This window comes from Hypomesus nipponensis, chromosome 26, assembly GCF_054491055.1.
Source record: "Hypomesus nipponensis isolate SF chromosome 26, ASM5449105v1, whole genome shotgun sequence".
In the NCBI taxonomy this organism is placed as follows: Eukaryota; Metazoa; Chordata; class Actinopteri; order Osmeriformes; family Osmeridae; genus Hypomesus; species Hypomesus nipponensis.
Window position 1 is genome coordinate 10,040,001 of NC_140386.1, and position 17,500 is coordinate 10,057,500.

General features: G+C 52.9%; 1 protein-coding gene across 1 annotated transcript in view; it reads right to left on the minus strand.

The window, feature by feature from the left end:
• Positions 1-2,923: 2,923 nt before the first annotated feature.
• Positions 2,924-17,500, minus strand: part of dnajc6 (DnaJ (Hsp40) homolog, subfamily C, member 6) — a 21,253-nt gene continuing 6,676 nt past the window's right edge. The window contains exons 3-18 of the mRNA XM_084692423.1: positions 16,938-16,987; positions 16,097-16,245; positions 14,835-14,957; positions 11,666-11,799; positions 11,369-11,563; positions 10,606-10,723; positions 10,392-10,471; positions 10,071-10,264; positions 8,853-9,239; positions 8,369-8,437; positions 7,595-7,690; positions 7,235-7,372; positions 6,761-7,090; positions 5,656-5,804; positions 5,213-5,389; positions 2,924-5,124 (exon numbers count right to left, since the gene is read on the minus strand). Of these exons, the coding sequence (XP_084548549.1) occupies positions 5,023-5,124; positions 5,213-5,389; positions 5,656-5,804; positions 6,761-7,090; positions 7,235-7,372; positions 7,595-7,690; positions 8,369-8,437; positions 8,853-9,239; positions 10,071-10,264; positions 10,392-10,471; positions 10,606-10,723; positions 11,369-11,563; positions 11,666-11,799; positions 14,835-14,957; positions 16,097-16,245; positions 16,938-16,987 (2,491 nt within the window). The 3' untranslated portion in view covers positions 2,924-5,022. The remainder of the gene's footprint in view (positions 5,125-5,212; positions 5,390-5,655; positions 5,805-6,760; positions 7,091-7,234; positions 7,373-7,594; positions 7,691-8,368; positions 8,438-8,852; positions 9,240-10,070; positions 10,265-10,391; positions 10,472-10,605; positions 10,724-11,368; positions 11,564-11,665; positions 11,800-14,834; positions 14,958-16,096; positions 16,246-16,937; positions 16,988-17,500) is intronic.

The window sequence follows — 17,500 nt, forward strand, 5'->3', positions numbered from 1 at the left end:
CAATCATTTTCACTGGGGCTGCGCTGGGGGCTGGGGGGAATGTGCGAGAGGAATTTAACAAGGTTCCTTCTCCCTCGGTCAGTCAACAGGGTGACGCCCCCTCAGCCAGGAGTCCTGACTCGGACAAGACCCCCCTCTGGAGATGGGTCATTGAGGCAGTGTTCTGTAACGAGGCAGATACACTTAACCAGTTGGATGGTGTTGTCATCAGCAGAACAGGCAGAGGAGGCCCTGAATAGACATCAGACTTGACCAAACCTCAGACTTCACAGAAAAACAACAAGACAAAACACACTTTCCACTATGGACTAAATGGTTCCAATAACCGTCAGTTGAGATTCCAGATTTCCAGCAGCTGGGCAAGCCTAATCCATGTGGCTCTGTCCAACGACCGCTAAACTGGGCCCTTCTATTTTTAAACTTCCAGGAAGACCCTGGGCTTGGGTGCTTCCCTGACCTGCTACTGTACGCTCAGCAGGACGCTAAGTAAACACAATCCCAGAATGCACGCCTTTGTCAGAAGTCTTCTCTGCTGCTTGCTGCAGAACAGATCGCAACAACAACAAAATATTTGGAAAGGAAATCGGAAAATAAGTATGTCTGTGTAGATGGACAGTGTGGTGTTTGTCGTGGTTCATGTTTCTGAAGCCTGAAGGCGTGTCGTGATGGGACACAAGCCGTGTCACGCTAATTAACGAGATGTCTGGGTTACAGAACAACCTCTTGTTGTTGGAAACTCTTCATAGACTCTTCAACTGCAAAGCCCAATCATATTGTCATTTATAAAGAGAGCACTGCTGCAGATTAGAAACCTTACAACCTATAACTGTTTATGAACTGAACTTCTGATTATATACGCCTATATTCATAGGCCAGAGGAGAAAACGACTAAAACATAGTCCTTCTCTCTCCCCCAACGTCTCCCTCTCCATCCTCCCCTCTTCCTCCCCCCAAATCTCCCTCTCTATCCTCACCCTCCCCTCTCCCCACCCCATCATCTCTCTATCCTCCCCCTCTTCTCTCTCTCCCTCTATCCCCTAGCATTAACTGCACTCATTTCACAGCGGATGCCAACTGGAAAACTATTTGTTTTATTTGTTAGTGAAACTCTAGGGTGGCCCAGCAGCATTTTCAGTTTCTAGAATGGTGCCAACAAGCCGTCAAATCCACGTCCTCTCCTTGGTGCATCTAAAACAACTTGTTTCGAGTTCTGATTCTGACTTTCATAATTATACTGGCTGTCAAACTGCAAATATGTCATATTCATGACATCTTGCCTTGAGAAAAGATGGAACAATGTGCTGATGTACATTGTCCCAGATGTGAAGAATTGTGTTGGTTGTCTGTGCCCTGGAACCTAATTGTTCCATGTGCAACGATTATTCTGATATGGCTCAAAGCATGGAGTACATCAATTACACACACAAACACACACACTGAGCCAACTACTGTAGACAACGGACATACAGATGGATTGAAAGAGAAAGAAAGAGAGGGAGGAAGGAAAGAAAGAGAGGAAGAGAAAGAGAGGAAGGAGAGAGAGGGAGAGGAAGGAGAGAGAAAGAGAGAGGACGGAGAAAGAGAGAGAGTTTCTTGGCAGACTGACTACCAAGTTCAGCCAAGAAGTCAGGAACATTGTGGAAAAACAAGCTTGTGAGAGATGACCGGCTGGGCACATGACTTGGCTCCTCTGCCCCCCCCAACCAGCCCCCCCTACCCCCCCCAACCAGCCCCACCCAACCAGCCCCCCCAACCAGCCCCCCCTACCCCACCCCCCCTCCAGTCTCTCATAGATACTCCACATTTTGTTTTTGAAACCATGGATCCACAAGGACAGGAGGACCCAGTCAGGAATCCATCTTTACAACTTCCGACAACCCTGAGACGGCACGTTGGGTTTTGAACAGTTGAACAGTTGAATGCCTCTGCTGACATCACTGCTGCAGGATACACACGGCCAGCCCAGATACCAGGCCACACACCCACCCTGCAGCTTCCCTCCCACACTCTGAGGGCTGGAGCGGAAGAGAGAGAGAGTCTCTGTGTGACGTGTGCACCATCCCTCCTACCCTGCATTGGCGTAAGGTGGATGGCAAGACATCAGTTTGCGGGGATGCGGCGGATAAGAAGGTTGATTCATGGTATAGGTTACCACGCCAGACACAATGAGAGAGGGGCCAGGGGCCGATATTCATCAGAGATCCCCCTCACATGCGTCACTGCTGGGGCGGGGGGCGGGGGGCAGGGGATGGAGAGAGAGCAACCACAGACCAATATCCATAATCATGAGTCACCCTCTGCTGTCTCAAGTTACCAGAACGTCACTAAAAACTTCTCTTGGAAAAAGTGGGTAACTACTTTGACTTCATTAAGTTTCCACTCGGAACCTCAGTGCAGAAACGTTCAGCTGTTCAGTTTGTGTTCATGAAAGAATCTGTAATCAGAAATTCTGGAGGGTGTGTGTTGATGGAGATGGGCAGCGGGCGTTGGTTACTGATGATGTATGACTTCAAGATATCAAGTATGGAAACAAATCTGTGACATTTTTTGAATTTTAAAAGACTTAATATTGAAATATAAACACAACCGGATTTGTTGGTTTTGAATTCACCTCTTTAGAATGTATTTCATTGTAAAAAATAAAAATAATCTGATCCCCAAATTTAAGATTCACACATTTATGTTGCTCAAATTCGAATGGTGAAATTCAGATTAAGGATTCAATGCCAAATTTGAATTCAAATAAAAAACATGATGTCACTAATTTGCTTCCATAGTCAAGCCCTTGATTGATACCTTACTTCGAAGATAGTGCTGGATGCAGTGGAGGCGGATGGATGTGTGCTTGCATCGCCCTCTAGTGACATGAGTTGGATATGCTTTCTAGAGCCAGATTAGAAGCACACAAAAAATTAAACGATAAGAAAATAACAAATTATTTGGTCCTCCCTTTATTCTGTTCACCATCTGTGCATCGCACGTTATCACACAGCCTGTGAGCAAACCGAAAGGACGAGAATACACACAAACAGAAGTTTACACTTTTAGTAATACTATTACAGCCGACAAGCAAACACGTATGCCTACTGTTGTTGTTCCCAAATCTTAGCGCTTTCTCACATACGACAGTTTCAACAACACACATCCACTATAATATAGAGAGGTTAGCATTTAACATTTCCTTAAGATTGCGGGTAGACGGGGGTTGGAGAGGAGAGTTGGGGGGTTACTTAGTTTGGAGATGTTCTCAGTATCCTGCAGACGGCAGAGTTGACAAGAGTCAAGTTCCGATTTACTTGATCAGAGCTCATGTTGATCCACTGCTGAGATTTGAGCCGATCAAGAGAAGATCTCCGGAGGTCGTACTGTGTCATGTCAAGCGGGACACGAGCGGTTATGACAGAACCGATCGGTGTCTTTTCACCCTCAGTTCATCACTTCGGCAAACAGCCTATTTTGTGATACAGTAACGATAAAGAATGTAAGCCTTTGTAGACAGTCGAATGAAAAAGAAGCAGGAGAACGTAGGCTATACACAGATGAGTCTTCAACGAGTAGCACTTTGCATCTCACACTTGACGGTCAACTTATAATAGCCTATGCTAATGTCTGATAAGCAGCGTGGTCAAGTATCTTTACATGTTGAAAGAGGGAATACATGCTGGAGTCGGACAGAGTGGTCAATGTCCCTGTGTTTCTGATGTTGCAGCAAAAGTAAAATTCTGCTTGGATTCAGATACATCAAATCATGGGCAAATTAGACTGTTAAATATAAATCAAATACGAATTAGTACAAGTGTTTGCTATGATAACATTGTGAGACGACACAAAAATGTTACTCATAGTCAAACTGATTCATTTGACATAAAGTAAACCAATATATATATATATAAAAATGTTGTTATCGCAGTTAGCAGCAGCTGATAGAAATAACCAGACAAGTGGAAAGGTTGCTTTCAACATACCTGTGATATCGTTACATTCTGAAACATTTTACGTTCGACCCAATGAACTGAACCACAATCCATTTGACAGGGACAGTTTAGCCACACCCCCAAACACAGAGGAGTCGTTCAGATTCAGATCCCCTTACTCTAGAGCTCATATTGCAGAACAGACATCTCCAACGACAGAGGTAACCCATGAACGGATGATATGAAGAATACTCCTTCTTACCTGCACTTCAGCTAAATGTAAATGCCAAGTTGTGCTTTTTTTTTTTCTTTCTTAATTCTTGCGAGCCATTCACCTGTTAGCAGACACCCAGTAAACATAGCCCCTATGAATGTTGGCTACTCAATGGTTGAGTGCTATCTTGATGTTGGATCAGTCAAGTGTGTATGGGTGTAGTGTATATCTGCAGAAGAATAACAGGCATTATCACATGTGACACGTTCCCAAGAAATAAACCCATCTGGTCTAAATCCAGATCTCCGTAAAACTCTTCAACATGGAAGCACGTTGTTCAGCTAACCCTAGCTAAGACCATCCAGGACACAGATAACACCAGGATGTCTGTAACAGTAACCAAGCATTGAGAGGACAGCCAAATGCACTGTACCATCAGTTCTGTACCAGAGTTCTATTTTGGGTCACACATCCACAAACTTCAATTCTACCGCTAAATAGTTGATGATAGAAACACTGCTTAATGCTACAGTACAGTCTGGGAAATGTAACTGTGTGTGTCAGCTAAGACACTGTGAGGACTTCAGGGCTGTCATGGATATAGTTTGTGTTGGACTGTGTTGATAAATACACACACACACACACACATACATACATTCATACAAACAGAAAGTAGATATGCACTGCAGGTCAGTAGGGTGGTTTTTAGCTCCCTCGATGATGCTGCTGATGTGTATATGAGAGTACCATCAGTGGAGGAGGATCCTCAAGGGAGGGCCTTGAACAGGAGGGTGGGGTGAGGAGGGTGGGGTGGGGGATACGTTGTTAAGTCAGCAAGAATTCTTCTCTCTCTCTCTTCTCTCTCTCTCCTTCTCTCTCTCTCTGTCTCCAGGCTCAGTAAAGGGCCTTTTGTCCTTGGCTGTCGAATTCTGACCAGGCGTCGTTCAGTTCCATAAAAATCATCTTGGCGTATTGTTCATAGGGTTGACCAGTCGCCTGGAAAGGGGGGGGGGGGGGTAACCAGCCATCAGTTGATGCTCTACATGCTCTCGTCTGTGTGTGTGTGTGTGTGTGTGTGTCTCACCTTGTCTGGGTGGACCACCAGGACAGCCTTGCGGTAGACCTTCTTCACCTGCTCCGGGGTGACCAGGTCGGCCATGCCCACGGGCCTCCAGCGGGTCTCTCCCTCCCACAGCACCGTGTGCATGGTGGACAGCAGCGCACGGATGTTCCTCTCCTTCCCCTCGATCCAGTCCAGGATCTGGGACACACAAGCAAGGCAGGCCTGAAGACACACTGCTCTTTGGCTTCTTAAGTTGTACAAACTTGTTTATTTTGTATTTATTTTTTGAGGAAAATATCCTTCTTTTTAATGATTGAAGATAGAGGTCTTAATTGAACTCTTTTCAGACAAGTTATCGTTAAAACTATATCCTTATATTGTGAATAATTTCCTTCTGACCACTCCCCATGACATCACTTCCCGTCCCTCGGCTGGTGGATGCTGATAGGTCGGCCGGGCCCTACCTTGAGTTTCTCTGGGTCCATCTCTTTAGCCATCTCCTCCTTCCTCATCTCTGCTATGGTCCTAGGTCCCTTCCTGTCTTTGGCTCCAGCAAAGCCCTGGCCAGACAGCAGGTCATCGAAGTTGGCGTTCGCAACTTTGGGCTTGGTGCCTGCTGGGGTGAAGACACGACTGCATTATCTTACAAAATCAACCGCATTATCTTACAATATCAACACCATTATCTCACAATATCAACACCATTATCTCACAATATCAACACCATTATCTTACAATATCAACACCATTATCACATTTCCACATTTAGTCATTTAGCAGACGCTCTTCTCCAGAGCGACTTACAGTAAGTACAGGGACATTCCCCCTGAGGCAAGCAGGGTGAAGTGCCTTGCCCAAGGACACAACGTCATTTGGCACGGCCAGGAATCGAACCAGTGACCTTCTGATTACTAGCCCGATTCCCTAACCGCTCAGCCATCTGACTCCCCCATCAGCACCATTATCTTACAGTATCAACACCATTATCTCACAGTATCAACACCATTATCTCACAATATCAACACCATTATCTTACAATATCAACACCATTATCTCACAATATCAACACCATTATCTCACAATATCAACACCATTATCTCACAATATCACATTTCCACATTTCCACATTTAGTCATTTAGCAGACGCTCTTCTCCAGAGCGACTTACAGTAAGTACAGGGACATTCCCCCTGAGGCAAGCAGGGTGAAGTGCCTTGCCCAAGGACACAACGTCATTTGGCACGGCCAGGAATCGAACCAGTGACCTTCTGATTACTAGCCCAATTCCCTAACCGCTCAGCCATCTGACTCCCCCATCAGCACCATTATCTTACAATGTCATCACCATTATCTTACAGTATCAACACCATTATCTTACAGTATCAACACCATTATCTTACAGTATCAACACCATTATCTTACAGTATCAACACCATTATCTTCAGCAATGTCTTCACATCTACTGGGCTTTTGCTCCAAGCATTGATGAACATGTGATCAATAATGCGAGGAAATGATGGTTGTTTGGACCATGTGACCCCCTGACCCCAGATGCCCCTCCTCCACTCACCCATGCTGGGCGGCGGTTTCCCACCGGCTGCTCCGGGAGAGCCTCCTCCCATGGCGGAGAAGCTGATGTTGTAGTTGGGTCTGTGCTGGGGGGAGTGGGGCATGGAGTGGCTGGGGCTGGGCTTCGGCTGGGGGATCTGACCCTGGGCCTGCCACCCGGCCCCTGCCCCGGCCCCTGCCCCGGCCCCGGGCTGCCAGGAGGGGAAGCCTGTGTTGGGCTGCCAACCCCCTGCGTGCTGGGGCGAGGGAGGGGGGCGCGACGGAGAGCCCATGGTAGGGAACCCACCCCCTGCCCCTGTGGGTGTGGTGGGCTTACTGGAGAACCCAGAACCTGTGGATCACAGGAACGCTTTGCAGTCAGTCAGAGCGGGGCGGAGACACAGAGGGGGTGAAATCAAGTACGCGAAAAAAAAAAACATTCTAAAACAACACAGTCGTGTTTCCTGTCCCTCACTAGGACAGCGTCCTCACTGACCTCCCAGACCGGCCCCCAGGTTGCCGATGTCTGCAAAGGGGTCCAGGGTGTTGGGCTTGGCCTGGTGGGTCGGCGTGCTGTGGGCTGAAGTGGTGGGGCTGGTGCTGGCAGACTTGCTCCCCACGCCGACTCCTCCCCCTGCCACACCACAAACCAGAGAACAGGGAAATGTAAGATGGGGGTCTGTCTTTATACTTTGCTGGTGATATGGTGTGGGAGGGGGGCGTGAGATCACAAAGTACCAGCAGAGGGCGCTCTTTGTCAGACATTTTTCTGGTACGTTGGGCACTAACTTGTTCTGCCAGTGTGTGTGTGTGTGTGTGTGTGTGTGTGTGTGTGTGTGTGTGTATGGTACAGCACCTGGAGCAGCTGGTTTATTCCAGTCCCAGCCTCCCATAGCATTCTGCTGCTGGATGTTGACAGTTGGAGTTGTGGGCGGGACTGGGGAACTGCGACCTATCAGAACACACAAAACATCCGTGACACACAGAGCAGGAAGGAAGCACAGTGGAACCACAACAGACTCCGTACCAGCGCACTAGCGCACCACAGCTACAACACACGACACATCAAACACACAACACACGACACATCCCAGTCCGGAACATCACCACAACCACAAGCAGCATCGCCTTCTCTCAGTGCAGCTCTCTGCTAACTAGCAGCACTGTAAGTGCTCTGGGTGCTCTACAGAAGCATGCCCAGCACTGGACAACACTGTTACAGCAGGCATCATAGAGAACCAGCAGCAGGAGAGAGGTGGATGTGTGTGTGTGTCTGTATGTGTGTGTGTGTGTGTGTGTGTGTGTGTGTGTCTGTGTGTGTATGTGTGTGTGTGCGTCTGTATGTGTGTGTGTGTGTGACTGTATGTGTGTGAGTGTCTGTATGTGTGTGTGTGTGTGTGTGTCTGTATGTGTGTGTGTGTGTCTATATGTGTGTGTGTGTGTGTGTCTGTGTGTGTGACTGGATGTGTGTGTGTCTGTGTGTGTGTGTGTGTCTGTGTGTCTGTGTGTGTGTGTGTCTGTGTGTGTGTGTGTGTGCACAGCCAGCATGCCTTACCCTTGCCCGCCGCCTGCATGGTGGGTGATGGGGAAGGGGCAGCATGCAGGAAGGGGTCAGGGGTCTCCCTGTTACCTGGGCCGAGGAGGCCTCCTATCAGCTCCTGGGGCTTGGGCATGGGCCCGGCCCTGAACGGGTCGAAAGCTGCACCGAAACAAATGCACCCCCCATGTTAGGACGGTTTGAGGAGCGCGTGTGTTACATGCAGTACAGTACTAACCCGTAGCATGGCGCTAGTGTAAACTCTCTCCTCAGGTATGTAAGGGGCTACCCGCTTCAACGAAGAGCTAGCTTTTCTTTTGGCGTAGCTGGTAGTGGTCGCGCTTGGCAAGTCAGAGGTCGTGCGTTCGAGCCCAGCGAGTGGCCAACGACGCCTTGTAGTGACGGAGCGCGGCCACGTCCGTTACATACCGTCACACTAGCATGTGTAATGAAACCTACCCTGCTGGTTTAAGGGCGGTATTTTCTTCACGGTTGTCATGAATACCAGCTACCCCTTCTCTACACTGTAAGTCCTGTTCTAGTGATCAAGACACCAGAGAACCAGGGCTAGCCTCACCAGGGGTGGCAGAAGCAGGGCTGGAAGTGGCTGACGAGGGGGCAGCCTTGCTGGGGGTGGACTGGGCTGAGGCTGGGCCGCTCCCTGGCTGGGGCGCCGCCCCAAACAAGTCCCCCAAGAGGTCGGTGGTGGTGGAGGAGGAGGGGGGCTCGGTGGAGGAGGGGGGCTGGGTGGAGGAGGGGGGCTGGGGGTCCAGCCCCAGGAGGTCCACCTCCTCGGGGGGGGCCGCGGAGGAGGAGGAGGGGGGGTTGGGTCGTGCGGGCGGGACCCTGGCGTTGCCGCTGGCGATGCTCTGCTGGCTGGACAGAGAGAGCATCTCGTCATCCGAAGGTTCGCTCTCCTCGCCGGGGCCACGCCCCTCTGGACCTCCCTGGAGTCTACCGGGCTCTGCAGGGGGGAGAGAGAGGGGGAGAGAGAGAGAGAGAGAGAGAGAGAGAGAGAGAGAGAGAGAGAGAGAGAGAGAGAGAGAGAGAGAGAGAGAGAGAGAGAGAGAGAGAGAGACAGACAGACAGACAGACAGACAGACAGACAGACAGACAGAGAGAGAGAGAGAGGGAGAGAGAGAGAGAGAGAGAGAGAGAGAGAGAGAGAGAGAGAGAGAGAGAGAGAGAGAGAGAGAGAGAGAGAGAGGGAGACAGAGAGAGTGAGTGAGTGAGTGGGAGATAGCGAGTGGGAGCGAGAGTGTGAGAGAATGAGATGTAATGGATAGACAGCAAACAAGAAAATACATTATGAATTAAAGAGAAAGAAAGTCAATCTGGGAAACTAGCTAACTATCTTCCTATTTCCAACACAACTTGGTTTCTACAGGAAAGCCAACAGCCAGCAACAGGACTGTGATCATCCTAATTGAACGCAAACACAACTTTGCAGGGGAATAAGCCTCTATGGTATCCTTCAGGGGAATGATTCTGATCATTCGTAGCGTGAGCACATCTCTACTGTCAGCCTTACCCTCCAGGTCCAGACCCTCCATCTCATCTTGCAGAGAGAGAACGAGACAAGAGAGGGAGAGAGGGTTTCCATGCGTTTCATGGCGGGCGTCTACAGTGTGTGTGTGTGTGTGTGTGTGTGTGTGAGAGATGATGTGTGTGTGTGTGACATGATGTGTGTGTGTGAGATGATGTGTGTGTGTCTAGTCCAAACCCCCCTCCACCCCCTACCTGTCCATCATACACCTGGTGTGTCTAGTCCCGCCCCCCCCCCCCCCCTCCGTACCTGCGATGCCCAGCGCGTCCTGGTGCTCCTGGTGGCAGGAGAACAGCACGTTGGGGAGGAGGTCTTTGCAGGGGAACTGCTCCCAGGGCGGGGTGAGGTCCTTCTGCTTGTCCTGAGCCTCCACCTCCACCTCCAGCACCACCTGGAACAGCTGGGGGTACTTCTCTGGAGAGTCACACGCATCCAGCTCGGGCCTGGACCAGGGCAGGGGAGGGGACAGTCGTGAGGCGGTGTTGGGGTGTGTGTGTTGGTGTGTGTGTCATGTATACTTGTGTAAAGTAAAAAAAGAAATAAAAAAAACAATACGTAAAAAGAGCTCACTTTGTAAACTTTAACACAGTGGTCCCCGGGGCGATGAAGCCTGTGTGGAACTGAATCTGTAATATCTGAGTGTTGGACACCTATGGGAAAATGAGCCAGAGATCAGATACCTGAGTGTGTGTGTGTGTGTGTGTGTGTGTGCGCTCCTGGGTGAGGAAAGGAGGCTCCAGGAGAAGGGGGGCTCTGGGGGGCTCCAGGGGGGGCTAGTCTGTACCTTGGCCTGTAGACGCCCTCCGATGGTAGACCTCATGTGGTAGACAGATACCACCACATCACCCTGCACACTCACACCCAGCTGGAACACCACCTTCCCCTCCTGGACCCTATGCTCCCTGCAGGGCGAGAGAGGGGGAGGGAGGGAGGGAGGGAGGGAGGGAGGGAGGGAAGGAGGGAGGGAGGGGAGGGAGAGAGGGAGGGAGAGAGGGAGGGAGAGAGAGGGTGAAAGAGAGGGAGGGAGGAAGGGACGGAGGGGGGGAGAGAGGGGGAGAGAGAGAGAAGAATGAATCGGGGGGGGGTCAAGTTGTGAAGAGAGGAAAAAAAGCATTTCGATTCAACCGTGTGCATACAGGCACAAGTACGAGTTTGTGTCTGCCTGTGTGTGTGTGTCTGCCTGTGTGTGTGTGTGTGTGTCTGCCTGTGTGTGTGTGTCTGCCTGTGTGTGTATGTCTGCCTGTGTGTGTGTGTGTCTGCCTGTGTGTGTGTGTCTGCCTGTGTGTGTGTCTGCCTGTGTGTGTGTCTGCCTGTGTGTGTGTCTGCCTGTGTGTGTGTGCGTGTGTCTGCCTGTGTGTGTCTGCCTGTGTGTGTGTCTGCCTGTGTGTGTGTGTCTGCCTGTGAGTGTGTGTCTTCCTGTGTGTGTGTGTGTGTGTCTGCCTGTGTGTGTGTCTGCCTGTGTGTGTGTCTGCCTGTGTGTGTGTGTGCCTGTGTGTGTGTGTGTCTGCCTGTGTGTGTGTCTGCCTGTGTGTGTTTGCGGCGCCCACCTCATCCTCTCGTAGTCTTGTGCGGTGGAGAAGATCTTGGTCTCTCCGATCAGGACGTCACAGAAAGGTCTGCAGCCGCTGCGCTGCTTGTTGAAGCAGGGGACAGGAGTCATGGTGAGGGTCTTGACAGTCAGTGGCTTGGAGTGAGGCAGGATGGGCTTCTCTGACACCATGCTGCACACATAACCGATGTACCTGGGGAGGTATGGATGTTGAACCCCACACAGAGCTTCTGTACGCTATCACACGCTCTCCCTAATCTCACCAATCTAAGGCTACACACACACACACACACACCTCCGGTGTGAGGGCCAGAGGCCTGATCCAGGTCTCTTGGCGCTGAGCAGCTGCAGGGCGGGGACGGGCGTGATGAAGAGGTGGCAGAAGCAGAACATGGCACACACCAACACACCTGAGGGGGCCCTGCCATCCTGAGAGGGGGAGAGAGGGAGGGAGAGAAGGAGGGAGAGAAGGAGGGAGAGGGGGAGGGAGAGGGGGAGAAGGAGGGAGAGGGGGAGGGAGAGGGGGAGGGAGAGGGGGAGGGAGAGGGGGAGGGAGAGGGAGAGGGAGAGGGAGAGGGAGAGGGGAGAGAAGGAGGGAGAGGGGGAGGGAGAGGGGGAGAAGGAGGGAGAGGAGGAGGGGGGAGGGAGGGAGGGAGAAGGAGGGAGAGGGGGAGGGAGGGGGAGGGAGAGGGGGAGGGAGAGGGGGAGGGAGAGGGGGAGGGAGAGGGGGAGGGGGAGGGAGAGGGGGAGGGAGAGGGGGAGGGAGAGGGGGAGGGAGAGGGAGAGGGAGAGGGGGAGAGAAGGAGGGAGAGGGGGAGGGAGAGGGGGAGAAGGGAGGGAGAGGAGGAGGGAGGGAGAGGGAGAGGGAGAGGGAGAGGGAGAGGGGGAGGGGAGAGGGGGAGAGAAGGAGGGAGAGGGGGAGGGAGAGGGAGAGGGAGAGGGAGAGGGAGAGGGAGAGGGAGAGAAGGAGGGAGAGGGAGGGAGGGGGAGAGAAGAAGGGAGAGGGGGAGAAGGAGGGAGAGGGGGAGGGAGAGGGGGAGAGAGAGGGGGAGGGAGAGGGAGAGGGGGAGAGAAGGAGGGAGAGGGAGAGGGAGAGGGAGAGGGGGAGGGAGAGGGGGAGAGAAGGAGGGAGAGGGGGAGGGAGAGGGAGAGGGAGAGGGAGAGAAAGGAGGGAGAGGGAGGGAGGGGGAGAGAAGAAGGGAGAGGGGGAGAAGGAGGGAGAGGGAGGGAGGGGGAGAGGGAGAGGGAGGGAGGGAGGGAAGAGAAGGAGGGAGAGGGAGGGAGGGAGAGAAGGAGGGAGAGGGGGAGGGAGAGGGAGAGGGAGAGGGAGGGAGGGAGAGAGAGAGGAGGGAGAGGGAGGGAGGGGGAGAGAAGGAGGGAGAGGAGGAGGGGGGAGGGAGGGGGAGGGGGGAGAGGGGAGAAGGAGAGAGGGAGAGGGAGGGAGGGGAGAGAAGGAGGGAGAGGGGGAGAAGGAGGGAGAGGGAGGGAGGGGGAGAGGGAGAGGGAGGGAGGGAGGGGGAGAGAAGGAGGGAGACGGAGGGAGGGGAGAGAAGGAGGGAGAGGGGGAGGGAGAGGGAGAGGGAGGGAGGGAGGGGGATAGAGAAGGAGGGAGAGGGAGGGAGGGGGAGAGACCAGGGAGAGGAGGAGGGGGGAGGGAGGGGGAGGGGGGAGAGGGAGAGAAGGAGGGAGAGGGAGGGAGGGGGAGAGAAGGAGGGAGAGGGGGAGAAGGAGGGAGAGGGAGGGAGGGGGAGAGGGAGAGGGAGGGAGGGAGGGGGAGGGAGGGAGGGGGAGAGAAGGAGGGAGAGGGAGGGAGGGGGGAGAGAAGGAGGGAGAGGAGGAGGGGGGAGGGAGGGAGGGGGGAGAGGGAGAGAAGGAGGGAGAGGGAGGGAGGGGGAGAGAAGGAGGGAGAGGGGGAGAAGGAGGGAGAGGGAGGGAGGGGGAGAGGGAGAGGGAGGGAGGGAGGGAGAGAAGGAGGGAGAGGGAGGGAGGGAGAGAAGGAGGGAGAGGGGGAGGGAGAGGGAGAGGGAGGGAGGGGGAGAGAAGGAGGGAGAGGGGGAGGGAGAGGGAGAGAAGGAGGAGGGGGGGAGGGGGAGGGGGGAGAGGGAGGGAGATGGAGGGGGGAGGGGGAGAGGGAGAGGGAGGGAGAGGGGGAGGGAGAGGGGGAGAAGGAGGGAGAGGAGGAGGGGGGAGGGAGGGGGAGGGGGGAGAGGGAGAGAAGGAGGGAGAGGGAGGGAGGGGGAGAGGAAGAGGGAGGGAGGGAGGGGGAGAGAAGGAGGGAGAGGGAGGGAGGGGGAGAGAAGGAGGGAGAGGGGGAGGGAGAGGGAGAGGGAGGGAGGGGGAGAGAAGGAGGGAGAGGGAGGGAGGGGGAGAGGGAGAGGGAGGGAGGGAGGGGGAGAGAAGGAGGGAGAGGGAGGGAGGGGGAGAGAAGGAGGGAGAGGGGGAGGGAGAGGGAGAGAAGGAGGAGGGGGAGGGGGAGGGGGGAGAGGGAGGGAGATGGAGGGGGGAGGGGGAGAGGGAGAGGGAGGGAGAGGGAGAGAAGGAGGGAGAGGGAGGGAGGGGGGATAGGGAGGGGGAGAGGGAGGGGGAGGGGAGGGAGGGAGAGAAGGAGGGAGAGGGGTAGGGAGAGGGAGGGGGGAGGGGGGGAGGGAGAGGGGGAGAGAGGGAGGGGGAGGGGGGATAGAGAGGGGGAGAGAGGGAGGGGGAGGGGGAGGGGGGAGCAGAAGAACCACTGTCAACATCACATGATATCTGATGATCCCTGACTGTCTGAGGAAAAACTGGAATGCATTCGCAATGCCAACTACTTAATCATGCACACACACATACACAGAGTTACACACACACCAAAATGTCAGGGTTTCCAGGAGCAGAACGGCTATTTGCTGTCATGTCTCAACTCAGTAAAGCGAGAAGATCTAAATATACCTTCTCAGCTGTATGTTTCACCCAAAGCTATTAATACAACCGTCTCCTTGAGGTGAAACAGGACAAACGGCTGATATTTCTAGGAATAACAACATTCTTTCCGAATGTTTCAAGGGAGTGAAAGAGATGTCTAAATAAACCCCAAGCTGTGCAAGACCCTCATCCTGCCTAACAAAACCTTGCTGTACTGACTGACCCCTGGAAGAAAGGAGAATACCAACTGGCAGTGACAAAGACTGCTGCGATATCTAGGTTGTGTTCAATATCGCCATTTTCACAGTGGAAAAACAAGCCCATCTGTGTTTGCTGAGCAGCCGCCAGGCTAGGGAAAGTGAAAACCCAGGACAAACAACTAGCAACGCCAGCGGCCTCAAGTCCTGTTCCCCTTGGAACCAGAGCGAGAGAGAGCAAATCCAGAGAGAGAGAGAGAGAGAGGGAGAGAGGAGGGGGGAGGCTGGAGGGAGGGGGAGGGAGGCTGGAGGGAGGGGGAGGCTGGAGTGAGGGGGAGGCAGGGGGAGGCGTGAGGAGGCGTGTCTTACCGAGCAGGTGATGACACACACGTTCTTGGGGTTCTGTTTGAGCCAGTTGTGCATGTTCTTACACACAGCAAACAGGTTGTGAAGGCCAGGGGCCTGGCGAGAGGGCCAGTTACACTCCGAAACCTGGAGAGAGAGAGAGAGAGAGAGAGAGAGAGAGAGAGAGAGAGAGAGAGAGAGAGAGACAGAGAGAGAGGGAGAGAGAGAGAGAGAGAGAGAGAGAGAGAGAGAGAGAGAGAGACAGAGAGAGAGGAGAGAGAGAGAGAGAGAGAGAGAGAGAGAGAGACAGAGAGAGAGGGAGAGACAGAGAGAGAGGGAGACAGAGAGAGAGAGAGAGAGAGAGAGAGAGAGAGAGAGAGAGAGAGAGAGAGACAGAGACAGAGAGAGAGGGAGACAGAGAGAGAGAGAGAGAGATTAACCCCCCCTCTGGTGTAGCAGTCTGCTAACAACACAAGCAGCAGGGATGTGTCACCTCTTGCACAGTGAGTCAGGCAGACTCACAGGGAGACAGGTCATCTCACTGCTCCTTCAAGACTCTGAACAGCGCTTTCCAAGAGCATCGCACCGACACTCTGACTCTACCAGTGGGCATGCACATCACGTTTAAACAGCAAACCTCAGCAACGGACTTCCCTGACTCATCATGAGCCGTCCAATGAGAGGAGTGAGGGTTAGAGAGAGAGGGAGGGAGGGAGAGAGAGAGAGAGAGAGAGAGAGAGAGAGAGAGAGAGAGAGAGAGAGAGAGAGAGAGAGAGAGAAAGAGAGAGAGAGAGAGAGGGAGAGGGAGAGGGAGAGGGAGAGGGAGAGGGAGAGGGAGAGGGAGAGGGAGAGGGAGAGGGAGAGGGAGAGGGAGAGGGAGAGAGAGAGACAGAGAGAGAGAGAGAGAGAGAGAGAGAGAGAGGGAGGGTTTGTTAAAGTAAAGTAACGATCGAGCCGTGATTGCTGCTGCGTCTTGTGGCTGCAGGAAAGTTGAGATGGGGAAGGAGAACTCTTTAACAGACTCGTTCAGCTCATTTCCTGATTCTGGCACTGCTCATTTGTGCTTAACTATAACAACCCTGTCACTGTGCCCAGTTTAAGTACTGGAGGCCCATACAGTCTTTCATAACCTGATTTAGAGCTGTGTTATACGCTCTGTCTGGGAGAAATACTCCCTCTGCTAAGTGCAACACCACACAAACATCCAGAAGTACATTAGTGTTGTAATGAGCTGGCTTTATGTGTGTGTGTGTGTGTGTGTGTGTGCGGTGGATGCCTCGTCTGACCCGGTTGGAGAACTTGGCCCCGCGGTAGTTGCGCTGTGACAGGTTGAAGACGGTGTAGTGGTCGGCATGACGCGAGTCCAGGAAGGAGCGGATGTCCTCCACATGGTTCTGGTAGCCAATCTGGACCGACTCTGCAGGATATGACATCACTACAGGGGCAGTGGGGAGGGCAGGCGGGAGAGAGAGAGAGAGAGAGAGAGAGAGAGAGAGAGAGAGAGAGAGAGAGAGAGAGAGAGAGAGAGAGAGAGAGAGAGAGAGAGAGAGAGAGAGAGAGAGAGAGAGAGAGAGAGAGAGAGAGAGAGAGAGAGAGAGAGAGAGAGAGAGAGAGAGAGAGAGAGAGAGAGAGAGAGAGAGAGAGAGAGAGACAAGATAAACCATCATGACATGAAAGGGATGGTCTAGAAATGCTTGCTTGCTTGTTTGGGTTCATGGTTTCATAGTTGTCATGCCAACCAGCTTCACATCAAATGGTCACCATCCATTCTCATGTAACTACGACCACGTCCGCGGTCTGTTAGAGACTACCGTGCAAGGTGACACGCTAGGAATGCTGGGAAAGCAGCCCTCAGGTAACAGCTGACCGTCCGTGTTCCCTGCATGTGCAGGACACACTCTGCACCGTGTCGCACTAACACGCTACAGAGATGACTGCTACTGGGTGTGTGAGGGTGTGTTTACGTCATGTCACATCTCGTCAGTAGAGAGACGCCTTCTCTGCTTTGTTCTACAGAGCTGTGTGTGGTGAAGAGGACTCTCTCACACACACACATCCTGTACACACACACACACACGTACGTAAACACATTAGCTGAAATGTAACCCGACGCCTTCAAGGTCTTACCTATGATGCGTGATGTTATATACGCTATGTCCAGCTCTCCTTTGGTGTAGCTGTAAAACACAACATGATAAACAACAGAGATCGATCAATATTCATCATAGTTGTTTAAAACATTTATTTATTCATTTAATCTACTATCAAGTACATATAGCCTGCCCTCTCATATCTATAACTTTCATCAAAATATAATGTAGCAGGCAGTTGGGCAGGTTCCACACACACACATACACAGACACACACACACACACACACACACAGACACACACACACACACAGACACACACAGACCCTAGAGGGACAAAAGCTCCATGCGTCTCAGGTTCAAGTCTTGTATCTCCAGTAGATCTTCAGTGTCGGCCAGTGGTTGATATCAGAGTGAAGGTGAGAGGAGGCTGACAGCCACTCGCCCTGAAGCTTCCAGGTTCACTAGCAGATCAACACCCCGGGTGAGCCACCCCCTCTCCCCCTACCTCCCTCCCTCCCTCTCCCCCTCATCCCCTCTCCCTCCCTCCCTCTCTCCTATCACAGGTGGGCAGGCTAGGGGAGGAGCCTTCTCAGTGGTC